The 24,775-nt window shown below is 43.3% G+C and overlaps 1 protein-coding gene across 1 annotated transcript in view; it reads left to right on the top strand.

Moving 5' to 3' along the window:
- SMCHD1 (structural maintenance of chromosomes flexible hinge domain containing 1) overlaps positions 1-24,775 on the top strand; it is a 457,067-nt gene that overhangs the window by 298,807 nt on the left and 133,485 nt on the right. The window contains exons 29-33 of the mRNA XM_069731150.1: positions 4,106-4,264; positions 4,360-4,485; positions 6,742-6,821; positions 7,003-7,160; positions 20,162-20,277. Of these exons, the coding sequence (XP_069587251.1) occupies positions 4,106-4,264; positions 4,360-4,485; positions 6,742-6,821; positions 7,003-7,160; positions 20,162-20,277 (639 nt within the window). The remainder of the gene's footprint in view (positions 1-4,105; positions 4,265-4,359; positions 4,486-6,741; positions 6,822-7,002; positions 7,161-20,161; positions 20,278-24,775) is intronic.

Here is a 24,775-nt window from a genome sequence, read left to right as displayed (position 1 = left end):
CACCCTCAGCCTAATACTTGGTTGCACAACCTCTAGCCAAAATAACTGCGATCAACCGCTTCTGGTAACCAATAATGAGTTTCTTACAATGCTCTGCTGGAATTTTAGACCATTCTTCTTTGGCAAACTGCCCCAAGTCCCTGATATTTGAAGGGTGCCTGCTCCAAACTGCCATTTTTAGATCTCTCCACAGGTGTTCTATGGGATTCAGGTCTCGACTCATTGCTGGCCACCTTAGAAGTCTCCAGTGCTTTCTCGCAAACCATTTTCTAGTGCTTTTTGAAGTGTGTTTTGGGTCATTGTCCTGCTGGAAGACCCATGACCTCTGAGGGAGACCCAGCTTTCTCAAACTGGGCCCTACATTATGCTGCAAAATTTGTTGGTAGTCTTCAGACTTGAAACTGCCAAACTTTTGAAGCGTGATCACCGAACAATCAAGAGTTTCATGACAAATAGCCAACAGGGTCGCAAGAAGCGTGTTGGGCAAAACAGGCGCAAAATAACTGCCCATGAATTGAGGAAAATCAAGCGTGAAGCTGCCAAGATGCCATTTGCCACCAGTTTTGCCATATTTCAGAGCTGCAATGCTACTGGAGTAACAAAAAGCACAAGGTGTGCGGTACTCTGGTACATGGCCAAGGTATGGAAAGCTGAAAAACAACCACCTTTGAACAAGAAACAAAAGATAAAACGTCAAGACTGGGCCAAGAAATATCTTAAGACTGACTTTTCAAAGGTTTTATGGACTGATGAAATGAGAGTGACTCTTGATGGGCCAGATGGATGGGCCAGAGGTGATAAAGAACTTTTGGCAATCAGGTTGGCATTAGAGGAGTGGCGGTACCTCTTAGAGGGGGCTTTTTATTATTATTATTATTATACATTTTTATAGCGCCATTTATTCCATGGCGCTTTACATGTGAATACGGGGCAAATATAGACAAATACATTAAACATGAGCAGATAACAAGGCACACGAGTACATAAGGAGGGAGGACCCTGCCCGCGAGGGCTCACAGTCTGCAGGGGGCTTTACATCGTTTTATAATCTACACAGATCACAAGAATCTGGCGTATATTAGTTCTGCGCAAAGACTTAATCCTCGGCAGGCCAGGTGGGCCTTGTTTTTCGCCAGGTTTGACTTCGAACTTCGTTTCTTGCCAGGAGATAAAAACTCCAGAGCCGAATCTCTGTCTAGGTCATTCCAGGCGGTGGACATGGAGGAAGAGCCTGCGCACATCATCGATCCTGCCAGAGTCATCACAGTTGCTCCAGTCTCTCTCACTTCTTTGCCTCCGAGTAAGACCTTTGTCGCTGAAGGAAACAGGAGACGTGTCTTACTTTGGGGTCACTCCTCCAAACTGGCTGGACATGTTGCTTTCAAAAAAACCTTTCATTTGATCTCTCGTTTTTTCTGGTGGCCAACGTTGTCTAAGGATGTCCAAAGTTTTGTCGCCTCTTGTCCTTCCTGTGCCAAGAATAAGACACGGTACCAAGATATATTTCTTTCCTGTATCAAGAATAAGATTATCAGGCAACTACCTTCCGGGCTTTTACATCCTTTGCCAGTACCTTCCACTCCGTGGCAACATTTATCTATGGATTTCATCACTGATCTGCCTCGTTCTTCTGGTTGCACCGTCATCTTCGTGGTCATGGACCGTTTCTCCAAGATGGCTCATTTCATCGCTCTTCCAGGTTTACCTTCTGCTCCCAAATTGGCAAAGATTTTTGTTCACCATATTTTTCGTCTTCATGGTCTTCCTTTACATATTGTTTCTGACCGAGGTGTTCAATTCACCGCCCACTTCTGGAGATCCCTCTGCAAATCTATGAACATTTCGGTTGACTTTTCTTTGGCCTACCATCCGCAGTCCAATGGCCAGGTGGAACATACTAATTTTTCCAATTCTCATCAGAATGATTGGTCTGACTTACTGCCATGGGCTGAGTTTTCTTGCAATAACCATCCTAGCGAAGCCACTAACAAATCTCCATTTTTTTTATCATCTACGGTCAACATCCTGGTCTTCCTCTTCCGGTTACTCCTGTCTCTACTGTACCAGCGGCTGATCTTCTGTCTGGAGAGTTCTCCAGGGTCTGGCAGGAGACCAAGTCCGCCCTTGAGTTGGCTCAAGTTAGGATGAAGACACATGCGGACAAAAGACGTCTCGATTCTCCTATATTCCATCCTGGGGACAAAGTTTGGGTTTCTTCTAAATTTATCCGTCTCAAAATCCCTTCACATAAGCTGGATCCTCGCTATATCGGTCCATTCGAAGTTTTGTCTCGTATAAATGACGTTTCTTACAAACTTAAATTGCCTGCCTCTCTGCGTGTTTCTAATTCTTTTCATGTGTCTCTCCTTAAACCTGTAGTTTTTAATCGGTTTCATTCTTCTAACCTTTGTTCTCCTCCGCCTGTTTCCCAGGATGATGTCTTTGAAGTTAGGGACATTTTAGCCATGAAAAAACTTAGAGGGAGAACTTTGTTTTTGGTTGACTGGAAGGGTTTTGGTCCTGAGGAGAGATCCAGGGAGCCTCGAGAGAACATTCGAGCTCCTCGTATTTTGTCCCGGTTTCTTTCTAGTCGTAAAAAGGAGGGGTGTAAAGACGGGGGTACTGTCATGCCGCTGCTGCCACCACCTCTCCCTACTGCAGCTCGCTGGGTGCGCGCACGCCTCGCATTCAGCTCTGCGCGTGCGCACATCTGATTCCTCTGTTGGCACTCTTTCCTGTCCTCTCTGTCATCCTGGAGGACTGTAACCCGGAAGTAGCTCCCACGCTGCTATGTAAACTGCTTCCTTCTGTTCCTCTGTGCCTGATGTTCATTTGTGTTTACAAGTGCTTCTGGTCGCCTGTGGTCTCTGTGCGTTCCTAGCTCTCTGATCTTGGGTCTCCTCCTCTCTCTGCAGTGCCTGCTTGTTTCCTGTGTTCCTGCCATGTTCCTTCAGTTCCTTTTTCTCTGCGGTACCTGCCCGGCTCCTATTTCCTTTCCTTGCTCCCGTCAGCCTCAGTGTCTCCATATTGTCTTGCCAGCCTCCGTATCTCCGTAGCGTTCCCATCTTCTCCCTCGTCTCAGTAGTTCCTTTCTGTTCCCTCTGTCCCTTTTTGCCTACAGTGTACCCGTCTATCTCAGTCGATCCTCCAGCTTCCGTGGCGATGGTCCCTCACGGGCCTGCCCCTAACTCTCCCTGTATAGGGGGCGGTCCACCTGATCAGCTCGTCCGAGAGGGGTTCATCGTCACGGTCCTGTGGGTCCTCTCTCCCTTTTCCCTGTTTGAATCGACACGCTCAAATAGGACTGCACTCGGGTGACATCCAAGTGCAGCCAGATTCTTACAGCATCACAATTGTTCAAAGGATCCCCATCTGGTCAGAAGAAGGCAGAGTCTGGAGTTGGCCTTAGGGTTACCTAATGTTTATTAGGGCACAATATCGCCCCAGAGATTCCCACCCTTACAAGGATAGTCCACAGCTTACCCTGCTTGGTCTGTCCTAAACTTGCCCTGCGTGCCTCCCATCGTGTTTCTCCTGTAGTAGGTTTTCAGGGGAGAACTTGCGCAAACTAACCTCTTACCAGTAAGGGTCACTAATAGACAGATGGACACTGGTGCCCACAAATACATTGATACTGATACGTGCATACTTGATGAGGTGGCGTGCTGGAGTCAGACACCTGATTTTTTTTTTAAGAGGCGCTTTGCCATAATTGATAATGTTGTGTCCTAAATAGAGTTTAGGCAAGCTATAAAGCTTACTAAAGAAGCTGCAGCGGGAACCCGGATACCTGGAGCGATCCCGATAGTCAGGTGTCTGGTGCCGCAGCTTCATGTATTGCGGCTCTGTGACAGTCACATCACACAGGCTCACCATGCATGTGTTGACTGTCACACAGCCATGACACATGCAGCTGCTGTGCCGGATACCTAATTATCGGGAGCGCTCCAGGTATCTGGCTTCCCGCTGCAGCTTTTTCGGTAAGTGCTATAAGTAGGGATCCGACGATATTCACTCATGGCTAGTCCTAACACAGCACAAAATAGTGAGCAGTACACTACTAGGTAGGATACAATACCATAATAAATTTTTGTTTGTTTTTCAGGAAAACACTCAGTGTATGGTTGTCACAGGGATATCTTTTTTGGTTGGACCTCAAGAGGACAAAGAGTTATGTTTTGCTTGGAGAAGTCTTTCAGCTTATTTGAGACTGAAACTTGTTGCTGGGCCACCATCCCAAATTGGAGTAGTAGATTGGAATGAGGTTAGCTACTTTTTTTAAATTGTCTTAAGTTCTTACTGCAGGTAGATAACTTTTCTATCATCTTCTGTGATTTCTAACATTACTTAACACATTAGTCTGTTACAGTATTTTCTGGGAAAAAGGTTCAAACACCTCTAATTATCCAGCTCTATGATGAGTGGGGAAATCCATCTCCAGAACCAAATGTGAAGATCACTGTGATAAAGGATAATGTTCTAAAGGTATCAAATCTATATTAGATTTGAATTGTTTACTGGAAATGTGTATAAAATCTGCTGTTAAAATTATTATAGTCTCTCCCTCTCTCTGTGAATGTATGTGTGTGTGTGTGTGTGTATGTGTGCGTGCATGTGTGTGTTGATATATATGTTTGAAAAAACATCAAAAAGGAAAAGCCATGAATATATGGAAATCACTGGTTTCATGGACATGTTAATGATATGCAAATTATGAAAAAATGCAGACAGAATATCTCAATTTATTCGTATATGAGTATGAGCACCACACGCAGATATCCCTGCACTTATATGCCTTGGCTGCTATCAATGACCTTATTAATGATTGTCTGAGGAATGTTCTGACTCGCTGAATGCCCTTGAGGACACAATACGTCAAGATCCACTGCTGGCAGCTCTTTAAAATTGCCAACCAATGGCGACTCAGATGTGCTAGTTGACGAACTCAGAGAAACTGCAAGCACATTTAAACCATGTAAGCAGCTCACAGTAGCACGAGCAACATCTGGTGTTGTTGCATTAAAGGACAGCTTTTTGGACTCGTTTCACTTTCTTTTGTGAAGGCCTTTTCATGGCACTGCCCTCATGGTCTACAGACCAAACACCAGCTATGATTGCATCCAAGACAAAAGCGTTACTCATTGCGGACTTGTTGTGCATCATGATAACCTTTGAGAACTGTGACGTGAGGTCAATGGAACATCTGAAGTTGGACGTCTGGCTTGTAGTCCAATATCATTCAAACACGTTCTGATGTTTTGTGTAGACATTGCTTGATACCTTAGACTTGGTATGTGACATCTAATTTCACTTGCAGTATGGAATGGATCACAACGCACCATTCATAGAATCTACAGAGGCCATTATGAAGGGACTTCACTGCAGTCCTTTTCCCGAGTTTATGGTATGGGTTGGCATAATGTTAACTAACCTGATTTCTATAGTCTTTATTCCAGGTATACCAACAACTCAGTGTTACATTGATTTATTTGTGGAACCAATTGTATGGCCATTTCTCCAAAGTGTCCCACAAGCCATTTTTCAAAATGACAGGCTGTATATTACTCATGCTACAGTGAGCAACCTGTGTGGCCTAAACATGCTACCATGGCTTGCAACCTTTATAGACTTGTCCATTTAACACATCTTAGATGCTATTGGTCAATTGCAAAGGGAGCTGCCAGGAAAGTGGCTTCAGAACAACTCTGTGACCATTCTTGACTGGCCCAGCCAGAGTCCTGACCTAAACCCAATTGAGCATCTCTGGATAGACCTGAAAATGGCTGTCCACCAGCTCTCACCATCCAACCTGACGGAACTGGAGAGGATGTGCAAGGAAGAATGGCAGAGGATCCCCAAATCCAGGTGTGAAAAACTTGTTCCATCATTCCCACGAAGACTCATGGCTGTACTAGCTCAAAAGTGGTGTTCTTCTCAATACTAAGCAAAGGGTCTGAATACTTATGACCTTGTGATATCAGTTTTTCTTTTTTAATAAATTTGCAAAAATTCTTTTTTTTTTTTTTTTTTTTTTAGTCAAGATGGGATGCAGAGTGTACATTAATGAGAAAAAAATGAACTTTTTTGAATTGACCTAATAGCTGCATTGAAACAAAGAGTGAAAAATTTAAAGGGATATGAATACTTTCTGTACCCACTGTATACACACACAGCTCTACTATATACACACTTTATTTTGATACATGCATATGTGTACACACAGCTTTGCTAATATGCTCCCACTCATCTCAGTTACATCAGCACACTTATGCGGCACACACAAACACTATTTTAATTTTTTTCCCCCAAGGGATCTGGTTGATCACATGACCTAAAAAGGTCCTTTCCCTAGCTTGGAACTGCTGCATCTGTGCAGTTTTAGAGATGTGCAGGTCATGATAGCTTTCACTCCAGCTCTGCACCTATCATATAGACCCGTGTTGTACAGGAGGAAAGAGAGCAGTTCTCTCATTGTTCGTGAAGGATGCTGCTTCTACATTCTTCTTGATTATAGAAAGCTGCCTACAAACTATTAACAAACACACACTATTTAGGGGAGATTTTCTTCCTGAAAATTCCATTTATAGTCTAAAAAATACAGTAATGCCATCTTCACAGGGTGAGCAAATGTGTAGGGCATACACTCTAAAGTTAGGTTTGGTTGGGGTTTCTTTTGTCTTGTTAACATTAATTGATGTAATATGTTATTTTATGTAACCTATTTTTAAAAATATTTTATAGATGAGTCCTTTTCTTCAGCAGCCCAAAACTGATGCTAATGGTCAAGTGAATATGGGACTGTTTACTTTCACTGCGCCTAGGTAAGTGACTTTTCTGTAACTGTAAATAAAAATTGAACTGTAATTCATAGAAAATATTCACAATAAAGATTGGTTAGTGTGAGGCTGACCCTAATTAAAAACTGGTAAGGTTGTTTGGATTTTTTGCAAAGAGACATGTATCCGTTTGTTGCTAGTAGTAAAAATGTTTTTTTCGTTCTAGAGGAGATTATTCTTTGCAATGGAAAGCTGTGAATAACAAGAATATTCTGGATAGTTCTCCAATAAAGATTAAAGTTGTGCCAGATCCTGATAAACCAGCTATTGTTTCTGTAAAATTTGATAAGGGTGTAGATTTTACTGCTGGAGGTATTTTTCCTGGTAAGTACGGTATATCTGTTCTTTATATTTTGTCTCAGAAAGTAAATTGTAAAAAGAGTAGAACTAATAAATTAAATCAAACGATACTGGAAAACAGGGTCTTGTACAGTAGTAACGATAATGTAGTAAAGAATCACTTAATATCTGCAATACTTGAGCGGTATATATATCACACCTATCGCACCCTTAGACCCAGCAGTGAATGGTGCATTTGCTACTCATGTACAGTAGATAAATATTCCTTTGATTCATTTTCTATCTTAATGGAGGTAAGATTATTTATATTTTTTGGAAAATATCTCTGAAAACTTTAGGAAATACTGTAGATTTGTAATCCACAGCAGATTATGTTCTGCTGCAGAAAATGGACAGTTTTCACGAATACAAATACAAAGAGACATAAAATCTGCATCAGAAGCTAAGTATATTGTGGCTTTGCTAATGATTTCTCTGTAGCTATTCAGTTCTGTGCAAATATACCCCTTATTGGTAATCACACTATTTGTCAAATCTGACAAATTCATGTGGTAAGTGTAAAACTACCTCAGCTGCTCAACTTATAATTTGTACTATAAAACAATCATGATGTACATGTAGGCTATGTGCACTGCATGATGTAGCACACGAGGAGCTGAGCAGATATTTTTTATTATTTTTATTTATGTTTTAACCTTTTATCCTTAGATGAAGAGTCCAGTGGCCATTCTGACAGAGTGACTGACAGCCTTCCTTGTATTACTGTTTAGAAATTGGATTGATGTTAATCACTAAGTAGGACCGCCTACTGAACTAATTGAAAGCAGGGATCTTAAGAAATAAACTAAAAGTTGTACAAATGTTATCTCAAAAGACTATATATCAATCTGCTCAGCTCCTTCTGCCCCAAAGCATGATGTTTCTATATCATTCAGCACGTATAACGTGACAGGTTACCTTTAAGCATTTTTGTCTTACTTTTTCTTGTAGGTGGTTTGATTGCTATACCTGCCATACAAATACCTGGACTGTAGCAGTGTACCAGTGCTGAGAAATAAATGTTTGAAGCAAATTGCAAATTAACCTTGAAGGGCATCAGTGTGCTTAATGTATCATTCCTCTTCACTACTTCCTGCTCAGCACCTTCTTCCTATCCTTTTTAACAGCTCATTGACGCAGCCCAAAAGCTCATGTATAGACTAGGGTCAGCACTATATTTTTGAACATCAACATCAGGCTTGATGGGTCCAGTTCAGTAGAGTAGGGCAGACCTGTTAGTCGAGAGGAAGGGAGCCAATGCAATCAGAGTGCACTTACTCTCCCCCAAATGCATTTTTAACGTAAATTTTCCCTGGCTGGTCAAACAGGAACTGACCAGATATAGAAGCCTCGTAGGTATGTATAAGGCCAACAGTTTGGGTCAAAAGATGCCCGGTCCCTCCAGGGATTGCTGTCCATACAAAGACCGTGAAATTCAAACTTGTAAATCCTGACTAATTTTGCATTTTTCTTCTAACGTTCTTTTCAGCGCTGGGACATCTATTTTCCATGATACAGGTATCATTTTTATGAGTTGTACAGCCATTTAACTGGTATCGTTTATAAAATCGTTCTGACAAATACCCTTTAACAACGTTACCCCCGAGGGTGTTTTGCATGTTAATGACCGGGCCAATTTTTACAATTCTGACCACTGTCCCTTTGAGGTAATAACTATGGAACTACTTCATGATAGTGGTAACAATTCTTTGATATGATTTGCGTTTATTTGTGGGAAAAAAATGGAAATTTGGCGAAAATTTTGAAAATTTCATAATTTTCCAAATTTGAATTTTCACGCCCTTAAATGACACGCCCTTAATAAGTAAGATGTCCCACATGCCTACTTTACATCAGCATAATTTTGGAACCAAATTTTTTGTTTTGTTATGAAGTTATAAGGGTTAAAAGTTGAACAGCGATTTCTCACTTTTACAACACCGTTTTTATTTTTGGGACCACATCACATTTTAAGTCACTCTGAGGGGTGTGACACCATTCTAAAAGCTGCACCCCTCAAGGTGCTCAAAACCACATTCAAGAAGTTTATTAACCCTTCAGGTGCTTCACAGGAATTTTTGGAATGTTTTAAAAAATGAACATTTAACTTTTTTCACAAAAAATTATTCAAATCCTTTTTTTTTTATTTACTAAGGGTAACAGGAGAAATTGGACCTCAAAAGTTGTTGTGCAATTTGTCCTGAATACGGTGATACCCCATATGTGGGGGTAAACCACTGTTCGGGTGCATGGCAGAGCTTGGAAGGGAAGGAGCGCCGTTTGACTTTTTCAGCGCAAAATTGGCTGGAATTGAGATCGGACGCCATGTTGCCTTTGGAAAGCCACTGATGTGCCTAAACAGTGGAAACCCCCCAGAAGTGGCACCATTGTGGAAACTAGACCCCCCAAGGAACTTATCTAGATGTGTGGTGAGCGCTTTGAACCCCAAAGTCCTTCACAGAAGTTTATAACGTAGAGCCGTGAAGATTAAAAAAACCTATTTTTTACACAAAAATAATCGTTTCGCCCCCAATTTTTTATTTTACCAAGGATATGAGGAGAAATTGGACCCTAAAAGTTGTGCAATTTCTCTTGAGTACGCCGATACCCCATATGTATAGGGATTCTACTTTTGAGGCACAGTGCAAAGCTCAGAAGGAAAGAGGCGCCATATTGGAGTTCAGATTTTGCTGGAATGGTTTGAGGGTGCCATGTCACATTAGCAGAGCCCCTGAGGTGCCAGAACAATAGAAACCCCTCTATATGTGAACTCATTTTACAAACTACACTCCTCAATGAATTCATCTAGGGGTGCAGTGATCATATTAACACCACATTTGTTTCATAGAACTTTATACCACTGAGCGGTGAAGAAGGAATAAATAACATTTTTACCACTAAAATGTTGTTTTAACTCCAAGTTTTTAATTTTTCTAAGGGCTAATAGGAAACAATTTTTGTACAACAAACTGAGGTCCATTTTTTCCTGTGTGCTCCCATACCCTACATGTAATCGGGAAATATTTTTCAGGCACAGTGCAAAGCTCAGAAGGCAAGTGCCATGACCCACTGGGAGAGCTCCTGAAGTTCCAGAAAAGCAGAACCCCTATAAGTGACCCCATTTTAAGAACTACACCTCTCAATGAATTCATCTAGGGGTGCAGTGATCATATTGACACCATAAGTGTCACAGAATTTTATTCCATTGTGCAGTGAATACAAAATAACTATATTTTTACCACCAAGATGTTGTTTCAGCCAAAGATATTACATTTTCACTCAAGACGTTTCTACTGAATGTGGCAATACCCATATGTGGCTGTACTTAGCCATGCGGAGAGACTCTGGAGGAACAAAGCGCTATTTGCCTGTCTGTTTTTTAATGTCAGCACGGGCCACAAAACGTCCCGCACATGTGCATACACATAACACACATGGATGTCATCCATGTGACACGCATCAGTGCCGGGGAGGAAGCATTACTGCAAGCGCTGTTCCGTGGCGCCGGGTGCTGAACACTGCTCTCATCATTCTTCCCTGCTCTACAGGCGATTGGCACGAGCAGGGGACAATGATGAGAATTATATTTAAGTGATAAGAGACAGCAGGCAGCGGCTGATGGGACTGTTACTCCCATCAGCCTACCCCTGCTGCTGCTGATAACCGTGACAGCAGGAGCGGCTGATGGGGGTATTCATCAGCCGCCGCCTGCGCTATAAATAAGTACATAAATGAAAAAAACAACGTGGGTTCCCCTGTATTTTCTATAACGAACCAGGCAAAACTCATGGGGGCTGCAACCCTCAGTTATCATCTTCAGCAAGGTTGGTTATCAAGAATAGAGGGGTTCTCACCCTGTTTTTTTTGTATTTAAATAAATAATTTAAAAAATGGCATGGGGTCCCCCTCAATTTTGACAACTAGCCTTGCTAAAGCTCACAGCTGGTAAGGGGCCATGGATATTAACCCCCAGCCTAAAAATAGCAGCCCATAAAAGGCACATCTATTAGATGCACCAATTCTGGTGCTTTGCCTGGCTCTTCCCACTTGCCCTGTAGCGGTGGCAAGTGGAGTTCGTATTTGTGGGGTTGATGTCACCTTTGTATTGTCAGGTGACATCAAGCCCATGGCTTAGTAACGGAGAGGCGTCCATAAGACACCAATCCATTACTAATCCTGCCTGTAGTTGTATGGTAAATAAAGACACTGCCAGAATAAAGTCTTTTATTAGAAATAAAACACAATTTTACTTTTTTATTGAAAAATACCAAAGAGTTATACTTACAAAACACCTATTCCACCAAAGCCCTCGTTCTCCTGTAATAAAACAAAAAAAAAAACAAAAAAAACCAATATACTATACCTGTTTGTTGTTCTGTCCCACGCCTTAATTCCAATCCAGATGAGATCACCATTCAAAGGTTGATTCCACCTGTGTTCAGGCCTGAAACAGCAAGGAGCACGGCTGAAAGTGAGAAAAAGTCCTCATGTCGGGTTGGATAAGTCTCCTCTGCTGTTTCGTTTTTTGGTCTGCTGAACTTTAAGCCATCTTGGTGGAGCTCCTGGAAGCATGGGACTCAAAGGCCACTCCGGAAGATCTATCAATGGGAGTTCAAAAGTTCCAATAAAATTGGTCAGATCACCGATCCGTCTAAAAGAAGTTGTTTTGCCTCCCTTAAAGGCTGTTAGTTGAAAGGGGTACCCCCATCTATACGGAATACGTAATAGCAGGGTACGCCTGGGCAGATCCGATAAGATTAGGATTTGATGACCTTCATATCTGAGGTTCCCCTTCTTTCTTGAGGCTATCATTATGGCTTCTTTAATTCTGTAATAGTAAACTCTGCAAATGATGTCTCGGGGACGTGTATCCTAAGTGGGTTTGGGGCCAAGGGACCTATGAATCCTGTCAAACTCAGTAAAATTGACTTCATTGTCACCAAGTATGTCCAGAAAAATCTTCTCAACTGTGTGATCTAACTTGGAGAAGACAGTGGATTCTGGTAGGCCACGAAAGCGAATGTTATTGCGCCTGTTGCGGTTGCAGTTTTCTTGGTCCTCCAGGCCAGATGAGATTTCTTCCAGTTTGAGAGTATGGTCAATTATAATGTCTCTATAGGCCTATAATTCTTGGGAAATATCTTCCTGGGTTTTCTCCACATCCTCAATTTGCGTGGTAAATTCCTTCTGTAAATTGTGAATTTCTTATTTATATGTATTTTCGAGTCTGCACGCAAACCCTTCAAGGTCTTTTTTTGTAGATAGAGCTTTTATATATTTGCTCAATTCAGCATTATTCATTTCTTCAGTAACTGCGTTGTCCTCATCATAATCATCAGTTAGTTTTGTAGGAGGGCTGCATGAGATCATTACTCCCTTGAAGGGGAACTATCTCGAGTTGTAACTTGTGACTTTGTGGATCTTGTGTTTCTGGCCTGGGGAGTTGAGTTTAAAAAGCGCTTCATATCTTCTGTAGTGGCTCCCTTATTTCAGTTTGCGTTTTGCTCAATGACCCGTCTGGATTTTCCCATAGATGAATCTAATATTGTTTACAGGTGATTTTGAGGAAGGATGGGGAGGTGAGGCAATCACTCCATTAGAATTGGCCCTTCATCAGCAAGCCCTTCTCAGGTTGTGTTCAGCCCACAAGAGAATGTTATTGGAAATAAGATAAAGTTCTGGTGTTATTCCAGAATCAGCCACTAGGTGTCACCAAAGTTCTTTTATTACTTGTGCCAGTGTCCTTATGCATGTTATGCGCTATGATATTCACTTGGGGACACAGATTAGATTCAGTAATGTTGGCAATGATTGAAAATAAGGGGTTAAAGTCAGTGAGGCACCATGCCAATGCAATTGAAATTGTTCTCTAAGGCCATGTTCACACGTTGTGGTTTTTACCGCGCATCTGCAGCAGTTTTCCAAGTGGTCTACAGTACCATGTAAACCTATGGAAAACCAAATCCGCTGTGCACATGCTGCGGAAAAAAGCGCGCAGAAACGCAGCATTGTTTTTTCCACAGCATGTCAATTCTTTGTGCAGAAATGCAGCGTTTCTGCACCCATTGACTTGCATTGAGTCGGGCACTTCCGCAGCATAACCGCAGATGTAAAAAAGATCTGCGGTTTAGCTGAGAAGGAAATGATGCAGTTCAGGAGGGGGTAAGAGTGTGGGCGGTGACTCTCCGTGCCGGGTCTGTGGGCTTTCCGTGCCGGGTCTGCGGGCTGTCCGGGTGGTCTGCGGGCTGTCCGGGCGGGGTCTGCTGGCTGTCCAGGTGTGTGTGGCACTGTGTGTGTGTGTGCAACTTACTACATACATGCAACATACTACATACAAGCAACATACTACATACATGCAACATACTACATACATGTAACGTACTACATACATGCAACATACTACATACAAGCAACGTACTACATACATGCAACGTACTACATGCATGTAACGTACTACATGCATGCAACGTACTACATGCATGCAACATACTACATGCATGCAACATACTACATGCATGCAACATACTACATGCATGCAACATACTACATGCATGCAACATACTACATGCATGCAACATACTACATGCATGCAACATACTACATGCATGCAACATACTACATGCATGCAACATACTACATGCATGCAACATACTACATGCATGCAACATACTACATGCATGCAACATACTACATGCATGCAACATACTACATGCATGCAACATACTACATGCATGCAACATACTACATGCATGCAACATACTACATGCATGCAACATACTACATGCATGCAACATACTACATGCATGCAACATACTACATGCATGCAACATACCACATGCATGCAACATACCACATGCATGCAACATACCACATGCATGCAACATACCACATGCATGCAACATACCACATGCATGCAACATACCACATGCATGCAACATACCACATGCATGCAACATACCACATGCATGCAACATACCACATGCATGCAACATACCACATGCATGCAACATACCACATGCATGCAACATACCACATGCATGCAACATACCACATGCATGCAACATACCACATGCATGCAACATACCACATGCATGCAACATACCACATGCAACATATAGATATACAGTACATACAATATAGAGTACATACTTACCATCACTTGTCACTTTGATCCCCGAAGCCAGTGTCACCTGTAAAAAATATTAAAATAATAAACAGACAATATACTTCCTGATCCGCAGAAATCTAATTAAAACGAGTGTCCCACGTCGTTCTCCCGTGGAGAGCAGCAGCATCAGCTGATGTGACCGCTCTCCAGGGGCTCCAGGAATACAATGATGGAAGGTAGTCTACCGCACTCTATTCCTCCGCCACTGTAAAAAATAGTCCCTTGTCTCACTTGTGGCACTGCTGTGTGACAAAGTTCCCACGCAGCAATGCCATAAAGTGAGACCAATGAACTCGGGTAACCTCAGTGATGCACTACAGGAGCCATTGTCTCCTGTCAGTGTGTCACTGGAGGTCTATAGAGCAGTGACATCACCCGATGTCACTGTTCTATAGGGGAGATCGTCGTGGTACACTCGTTATTAATTGAACTACGGCGGACAGGTAGTATACGGTTGGTTTATTTTTAATTTTTTTGCAGGTGATCTTGTATTGTAAGTATGTTAAATTAAGAATATTAAAATACTTTTTTCTGGCTGTGTCTTTATTTTTATAACTCTTTCATTACTATAGGATGAATAATGGATAGGTGTCTTATTGACGCCTCTCCATTATTAACTTGGCTTAATGTCACCTTACAATAGCAAGGTGACATTAACCCCTTATTACCCCATATCCCACCACTACAAGGGAGTGGGAAGAGAGGGGCTAAGTGCTGGAATTGCGCCATTTCTGGGGCGGCTGGTATTTGTAGCTGGGGGGGGGGGCAATATCCATGGCCCCTCTCTAGGCTATGAATATCAGCCCGCAGCTATCTGCGTAGCCTTTCTGGCTAAAAAAATATAGGGGGACCCCACTTCATTTTTTTGGGGGGTCCCCTATTTTAATAGCCAGTAAAGACTATGCAGACAGCTGCAGGCTGATATTTATAGCCTGGGAGGGGGCCATGGATATTAACCCTTCCCAGGCTACAAATATTGGCCCCCGGCCGTCGGATTTCCCCCTCTGGCGCAGAAAATTGCGCGGGAGCCCATGCCGTTTTGTTCCTTTTTTTTTTCTTTTTAATTAAACGTTCATTAAGAAACATAGGCCTCGCTATTATATATCTATGGATATATTTATAGATATATCCATAGATAAATCTATCTATACATGGATAACTATGGATATATGTATAGATATATCTATGGATATATGTTTAGATATATCTATAGATATAACTATGGCTATATCGATCTATATATATATTTATATATACGGTATATATAGTAAGATATATATATCTGTAGATACATAGATATATATATCCATATATCTATCTGGCTACTTTCACACATCAGGTTTTTTGCCGTCACGCACAATCCGGTGAGTTTTGAAAAAAACGGATCCGTGGTTTTTTTTCCGCCGGATCCGTTTTTTCTCATAGAGTTGTATTAGCGCCGAATTGCGCCTAATGCCCACACTTTTCATCCATTTTTTGCCGATCCGTCAGAAAAGCTGTTTCCAGCAGACGGAGAAAACGTACAGGAGAAGTGCGTTGTCCGGTGAAAAAACGCGCTGCGACGGTTCCGCCAAAAATCGTTTGAAACTGAGATGTGAAATGATGAATCTGGCCTCTGAATCCGGTTTTTCATGCATTTTTCCATTGAAATCATGCACATTTTCTGTTCTCTCTCTCTCTCTCTAAAAAAAAAAAAAAAAAAACCGGATCAGTTGCATCAGTTTTTCACTATTTGCAACGGATCCGTTTTTTCAAAAATTCACCGGATCCTGCCTGATGGATAGATGTAGATGGATATATGGATAGTTAGGCTACTTTCACACATCAGTTTGTTTTAGTCAGGCAAGATCAGGCAAATATTTGAAAAAACGGATCCGTTGCAAATAGTGAATAACTGATGCAACTGATCAGTTTTTTGTTTTTTTTAAGTTGGGTTCACATTGCGTTAATAGCAGCCCGTTCAACACATACGTGAACGGGCTGCTATTAACGTAAGTGCCGGTATTGGCGCCGCGCTAGCGCAGATTGAGCATCTGCTAGCTCTATCTGCGCTAGCAGTGACGGACCCGGAAACGCTGCAGCCCGCGTCTCGGGGTCTGTCACTCAATGACGGCACATCGCTAGCGCACGCCCATTATGGGCGTGCGCTAGCGATGCGTCCGACATTGGAGTTAATGGCGGCGTTAGGGACTACGTTACCACCGCGTTATGCCACGGTGTAGCGTAGTCCGTCTAACGGACGCCATTAAAGCAATGTGAACCTAGCCTTAGAGAGAGAGCGAGAAGGAGAATGGAAAAAGTGCATGATTTCAATGGAAAAAAAATGCATGAAAAACAGGATTCGGAGGCCGGATTCATCATTTCACATCTCAGCATACGTTTTTCGCCGGATCCGTCGCTGTGCATTTTTTCACAGGACAGAAAAAATTTTCCTCTGTACGTTTTCTCCGTCCGCTGGAAATAATTGTAGCCTTGAGATTGCTCATGCTTCCTCATAATTTGGTTTCTGAAGTCCTCAGACAGTTCTTTGGTCTTCTTTCTTTTCTCCATGCTCAATGTGGTACACACAAGGACACAGGACAGAGGTTGAGTCAACTTTAATCCATGTCAACTGGCTGCAAGTGTGATTTAGTTATTGCCAACACCTGTTAGGTGCCACAGGTAAATTACAGGTGCTGTTAATTACACAAATTAGAGAAGCATCACATGATTTTTCGAACAGTGCCAATACTTTTGTCCACCCCCTTTTTTATGTTTGGTGTGGAATTATATCCAATTTGGCTTTAGGACAATTCTTTTGGTGTTTTTTTCATTTAAAACAAATTAAATGAAGATAATACCAAAGAATTTGTGATTGCAATCATTTTCAGGAAGAAACTGAGTATTATCTGACAGAATTACAGGGGTGTTAATACTTTTGGCCATGACTGTATCTATCTGTCTGTCTTTCTATCTATCTATCCATCTATCCATCTATCCATCTATCTATCTATCTATCTATCTATCTATCTATCTATCTATCTATCTATCTATGTGTGTAATGGAGTGTGGGTTGGACAAATATAAAAGAGGAGGTTGGACAAGACATGACATCACAAATCTTTTTTTTTTTTGTTCAATAATACATCTTTATTTAACTTTCGAAAACGCATCAAAACCGCGCATAAGACGCATCAAAAACACACCTGCATTTTCTGCCAAGAGCTGCGGATTTAGTGAAGAAAAATCTGCAGGCAAATCTGCAACGTGTGCACATACCCTAAGTGTCCCCAATCCAAATTTTGGACAGGAGAATATGCCTCCCCTTTATGATTTTCCCCCAAGATGGGGGCGGTTTTCTGTGGTGGGAAAAGTCCTCCGATCTGGGGTACAATGGCGGGAACTTTTATATTTGCGCAGGCGTACTTTGCTCTGCCCTGTTGAGGGCAGACAAAGTACTGCAGTGCGCAGGCGCCGGGCCTCTGACCTTTCCGGCGCCTGCGCACTGCAGTACTATCCTCTGTCCTCAAGAGGGCAGAGCAAAGTACGCCTGCGTCGGATCCGTGGCTGAAGATCAGAAGAGGACGTCTTGTAATGAAGATGGGAGGCGCCGCAGCGGACCAGAGACGCCCATCCGACCGGACCAGCAGCGGGACCGCCCCTGGGTGAGTATAATATAACGTCTTTTTCTCCTCTTTCAGGTAACATCGGGGACTTATCTACAGCATTACAGAATGCTGCAGATAAGCCCCTGATGCCGGTGGGCTTACCTTACCCGCGATTTTCGGGGTGACAGGTTCCCTTTAACTAGTGGGACAGTTTAATAGGTTGAGTCGTTGTGGACGCGGTGGTACCAATTATGTGTACTTTTATGTTTACATTTTTTGTTCATTCAAATATTTATTTAAAGATATAATATTTATTTTTTTTTTTTTTTTTTAATATTTTTACAATTATTTAAAAAAAAAAAAATTTTTTACTTTTTTCTAATTATTTACCTTTGTCCCACTATGGGACTATAATTTTTTGCTGGCTGATCGCTTTTATAGAAGCAGCATCACCATGCCATAGAATCTGTCAGCTCTGCACTGACAGAGATGCACTGCGCATGATCGGCAAGTTTCCTAGCTCTGTATACCCGGATGTCGTCATGATGACATCGGGTCACCATGGCAACGATTGGGACCCCGTGTCACGCCGCGGCTTCTCCAATTCAAAGGCAGAGGGGCTGTCAGCCCTCTGCCGGCTTCCGAAATGATACGATCGTGTTCGATCGCAGCATTTCAGGGGTTAGAAATGCCAGGAGCGGTCTGTGACCGCGCGCGCCTGGTGCCGGGTGTCAGCTGTGAGAATCAGCTGACACCCGATGGCGATCGCCCAAGCTTCCCCTATGTGCGCGGGTGATCGCGATGACGAGGGGGCTCAGTCCTTGGCCCCCTTCTCTACTCACTCTACACGCCTCCAATTGGACAGACCATCAGCAGATTTGGCTTTCAGTACCATCTTTATGCCGATGACACACAACTATACACATCCTCCCCTGACCTTACCCCTGCTGTACTACAGAACGCCACTAACTGTCTGTCTGCAGTCTCCAACATCATGTCTGCTCTCTATCTGAAACTCAACCTCTCCAAAACTGAACTTCTTCTGCTCCAGCCATCTACTAACCTCCCGAAATCTGACATTTCCCTCTCCGTGGGTGGCACCATAGTAATACCCCGGCAGCAGGCGCACTGTCTGGGTGTTATGTTTGACTCCGATCTCTCCTTCACCTCCCATATACAATCTCTTGCCCGCTCGTGCCGCTTACACCTAAAGAACATCTCTAGAATCCGCCCTTTTCTCACCATGGAAACAACAAAAACCCTCACTGTCTCCCTGATCCGCTCCCGCCTGGACTACTGTAATGCTCTACTAATTGGCCTCCCCCTTACTCGACTTTCCCCTCTCCAGTCTATCCTTAATGCAGCAGCCAGGGTCGTCCATCTGGCTAATTGTTACTCGGACTCGTCCGCTCTTCGCCAGTCGTTACACTGGCTGCCCTTTCATTACAGGATACAATTCAAAGTACTTTTTCTCACCCACAAAGCTCTCCACAGTGCGGCACCCCCATACATCTCCTCCCTCATTTCTGTCTATCGGCCTAACCGACCGCTGCGCTCTGCAAATGACTTTCGACTAACCTCTGCACTAATCCGTACCTCCCACTCCCAACTCCAAGACTTCTCCCATGCTTCGCCAATCCTCTGGAATGCTCTACCCCAAGATATAAGGACCATCCACAATTTGCATAGTTTTAGGCGCTCGCTCAAAACACATTTGTTCAGAGCGGCCTATCACATTCAGTAATCAAAGTCATTTTATGTTTGTGTGTGTGTGTGTGTGTAGCTCATTCACTATCTCCATCTATCCCCACCCCCTGAAGATGGCTGGACCATCATTGTAAATACACACCTGTACTTTGTACCTCCGCCGCCTCATTGTAGATTGTAAGCTCTCACAAGCAGGGTCGTTTTATTTCTCTTTAATTATTGTATTGTTAATGTTGTTACTGTTTGTGTTTGAAACTGTTAAACTGTAAAGCGCTGTGGAATATGTTGGCGCTATATAAATAAAGATTATTATTATTATTATTATTAATGATACGTCCATGGTCAAATAGGCCCCAGGGCACATGGACGGATCATTACGTCCATTGTCAGAAAGGGGTTAAATAATTATTCTCTGTATGTTCCAGGAGATTGCCACCTATTTAACCAAATACCCACAACCCTCTTCACTCTGAAACTGTAAATGATTAAATTTAATATCAACTTTTTTTTTTTTTTTGCATTAGACTTTGTGGTTAGTATTCTGTCTGAAGATAGAGATGTCATCAAGAACCTGAACCCATCCTGCAGTTCCATGAAAATGTGGAAGTCACAAACAACTGGTGGAAAACCTCCAGCCACTGTAAGGACACACAGCTTTAGATGTTATGAGATGTAAACAATTCTTAAAGGGGTTGTCTTGTAAGTTAAAATTGTTTTGAAAATGACACATTATTACATTTATTTATATTTGAACGTAAAATTTCTTAGTCTTCTATCTTTTTTAGTCCCTGCTTTTAATAACCAGAGTCTGCAGGGTTCATTTCTGTTTTGACTTTTTGACCAAAGATGTTATTTTTCTTTCCATTTTAAGCTGCACACCTTCTTGTTTTCCCGCTGACGTATCATCATTATCATAAGTGTTTTTTGATGATAGGAATGCTTCAAATAATCCTAGGACTGCAAGTTGTTTGTCAACCAGAGGGGTACTGTCACAACTGTTGTCGGGTATCCAGGGGCTCCTTCCCTGTCCCTAGCACTAAGGGGTGACCTATCTATCCCTATTTCCCAGATTATTTCTAATGGTGTAGATGCCGGGGACACATACTTTGCTGAGCTCCTGAATCCGCCCTTAGTCTGTTGCCTTCCCCCACCCAGGGAAGCTCGAAGTAGAAGTGTATGGAAGTGTATACACCAACCAGACTAACAAGTGAATACGTACTGGGATTAAGGAAAATACCAATCATCCAAAATGTACTCACCAACAACTGAGGGGAGTGAAGAAAGGAAAAAATCAAAGTAGGAGAAGAAAAGTATTTGCACCAGTAGCGTAGCTACCGAGGCCCCTTGCCCCGCGTTCTGAGGTGACCCACACGGAGCTACGCTATGTAACTGTATTGGCATGCACAGCGCGCCGATACAGTTACATTCTGCGGCAGAGCAGGGAGACACGATCTCCCTGCTCTGCCGCCCAGCCGCTATGGGCCCCTGAGGCGGCGGTGGAGGGTCCCTGTGCCAGCAGTGGGCCCCCCCCCCCCCCCCGCCTGTCATCGCAGGGTCAGCTGTATCGGCTGAATACCGCATTGATGAGAGAGGGAGTGTTACGCTGGCACTCCCTCTCCCATCATCCCCCTGTCAGGGTCTGACATTAACGACGACGACACTGTCAAAGGGTCGCGATGTCAGTACTCAGCACCCGTTGTCTGGAGATGAGCGGGTGCTCAGAGCACCCCGGGAGCAAGGAGGAAGAGAGGTGAGTATTGTATTTTTTTTCCCATCGAGTGCATTATACTGTACTGTCTTCCTAATGGGAGTGCATTATACTGTACTGGCTGCCTAATGGGGGTGCATTATACTATACAGGCTGCCTAATCGGGGGGTGGGGGGGTGCGGGGGGTACATTATACTGAATTGGTTGCCTAATGCTGGTGCATTGTACTGTACTGGCTGCCTAATGGGGGTACATTATACTATACAGGCTGCCTAATGGGGTTGCATTGTATTGTACTGGCTGCCTAATGGGGGGCATTATACTATACAGACAGCCTAATGTGGGTGCATTGTACTGTACTGGCTGCCTAATGGGGGGGGGGTGCATTATACTATACAGACTGCCTAATGGGGTGCATTATGCTATACAGGCTGCCTAATGGGGGTGCATTATACTGTACTGACTGCCTAATGGCGGTGCATTATACTGTACTGGCTGCCTAATGGGGGTGCATTATAGTGTACTGGCTGCCTAATGGGGGTGCATTATAGTGTTCTGGCTGCCTAATTGGGGTGCATTATACTATACAGACTGCCTAATGTGGGTGCATTATACTATACTGGCTGCCTAATGGAGGTGCATTATTCTATACAGACTGCCTAATGGGGATGTATTATATTGTATTGGCTGCCTAATGGGGGGTGTAATATACTATACTGGCTGCCTAATGGGGATGCATTATATTGTATTAGCTGCCTAATGGGGGTGCATTAAACTATACTAGCTGCCTAATGGGGGTGCATTAAACTATACTAGCTGCCTAATGGGGGTGCATTATACTGTACAGGCTGCCTAATGGGGATGCATTATACTGTACTGGCTGCCTAATGGGGGTGCATTATACTATACTGGCTGCCTAATGGGGGTGCATTATGCTATACAGACTGCCTAATGGGGGTGAATTATATTGTATTGGCTGCCTAATGGGGGTGCATTATACTTTACTGGATGCCTAATAGGGGTGCATTATACTATACAGGCTGCCTAATGGGGTTGCATTATATTGTACTGGCTGCCCAATGGGGGTGCATTATACTATACTGGATGCCTAATGGGGTAATGGGGGTGCTTTATACTATACAGACTGTCTAATGGGGGTGAACTTTGCTATACAGGCAGCCTAATGGGGGTGCATTATACAGTACTGACTTCCTAATGGGGGTGCATTATGCTATACAGGCTGCCTAATGGGGGTGCATTATACAGTGCTGACTGCCTAATGAGGGTGCATTATACTGTACTGGCTGCTTAATGGGGGTGCATTATATTGTATTGGCTGCCTAATGGGGGTGCATTATAGTGTACTGGCTGCCTAATGGGGGTGCATTATAGTGTACTGTCTGCCTAATGGGGGTGCATTATGCTATACAGACTGCCTAATGGGGGTGCATTATATTGTATTGGCTGCCTAATGGGGGTTCATTATACTATACTGGCTGCCTAATGGGAGTGCATTATACTATACAGGCTGCCTAATGGGAGTGCATTATACTATACAGGCTACCTAATGGGAGTGCATTATACAGTACTGACTGCCTAATGGGGGTGCATTATACTGTACTGGCTGCCTAATGGGGGTGCATTGTACTGTACTGGCTGCCTAGTGGGGGTACATTATACTATACAGGCTGCCTAATGGGAGTGCATTATACAGTACTGACTGCCTAATGGGGGTGCATTATGCTATACAGGCTGCCTAATGGGGGTGCATTATACAGTGCTGACTGCCTAATGGGGGTGCATTATACTATACATACTGTCTAATGGGGGTGCATTATACTATACAGGCTGCCTAATGGGGGTGCATTATACAGTACTGTCTGCCTAATGTGGGTGTATTATACTGTACTGGCTGCCTAATGGGGGTGCATTATACTGTATTAGTTGCCTAATGCTGGTGCATTGTACTGTACTGGCTTACTAATGGGGGTACATTATACTATACAGGCTGCCTAATGGGGTTGCATTATACTGTATTGGTTGCCTAATGCTGGTGCATTGCACTGTACTGGCTGCCTAATGGGGGTGCATTATACTGTATTGGTTGCCTAATGCTGGTGCATTGCACTGTACTGGCTGCCTAATGGGGGTACATTATACTATACAGGCTGCCTAATGGGGTTGCATTATATTGTACTCGCTGCCTAATGTAACTGCATTGTACTGTACTGGATGCCTAATGGGGGGGGGTGCATTATACTATACAGACTGCCTAATGGGGGTGCATTATACTGTACTGACTGCCTAATGGCGGTGCATTATACTGTACTGGCTGCCTAATGGGGGTACATTATATTGTATTCGCTGCCTAATGGGGGTGCATTATAGTGTACTGGCTGCCTAATGGGGGTGCATTATAATGTTCTGGCTGTCTAATGGGGGTGCATTATGCTATACTGGCTGCCTAATGGAGGTGCATTATTCTATACAGACAGCCTAATGGGGATGTATTATATTGTATTGGCTGCCTAATGGGGGGTGTATTATACTATACTGGCTGCCTAATGGGGATGCATTATATTGTATTGGCTGCCTAATGGGGGTGCATTATACTATACTAGCTGCATGATGGGGGTGCATTATAGTGTTCTGGCTGCCTAATGGGGGTGCATTATACTGTACAGGCTGCCTAATGGGAATGCATTATACTGTACTGGCTGCCTAATGGGGGTGCATTATACTATACTGGCTGCCTAATGGGGGTGCATTATATTGTATTGGCTGCCTAATGGGGGTTCATTATAGTGTACTGGCTGCCTAATGAGGGTGCATTATACTGTACTGGCTGCCTAATGGGGGTGCATTATATTGTATTGGCTGCCTAATGGGGGTTCATTATAGTGTATGGCTGCCTAATGGGGGTGCATTATGCTATACAGGCTGCCTAATGGGGGTGCATTATATTGTATTGGCTGCCTAATGGGGGTTCATTATAGTGTACTGGCTGCCTAATGAGGGTGCATTATACTATACTGGCTGCCTAATGGGGGTGCATTATGCTATACAGACTGCCTAATGGGGGTGCATGATATTGTATTGGCTGTCTAATGGGGGTTCATTATACTATACTGGCTGCCTAATGGGGGTGCATTATACCATACTGGATGCCTAATGGCGGTGCATAATGCTATACAGGCTGCCTAATGGAGGTGCATTATGCTATACAGGCTGCCTAATGGGAGTGCATTATACTGTACTGGCTGCCTAATGGGGGTGCATTGTACTGTACTGGCTGCCTAGTGGGGGTACATTATACTATACAGACTGCCTAATGGGGGTGCATTATACAGTGCTGACTGCCTAATGGGGGTGCATTATACTGTACTGGCTGCCTAATGGGGGGTGCATTATAGTGTACTGGCTGCCTAAT

The sequence above is a fragment of the Ranitomeya imitator genome, chromosome 6 (assembly GCF_032444005.1).
Source record: "Ranitomeya imitator isolate aRanImi1 chromosome 6, aRanImi1.pri, whole genome shotgun sequence".
Taxonomy (NCBI): Eukaryota; Metazoa; Chordata; class Amphibia; order Anura; family Dendrobatidae; genus Ranitomeya; species Ranitomeya imitator.
The sequence above is the reverse complement of the archived record's forward strand: the minus strand, read 5'-3'. Positions and strand labels throughout refer to the sequence as shown.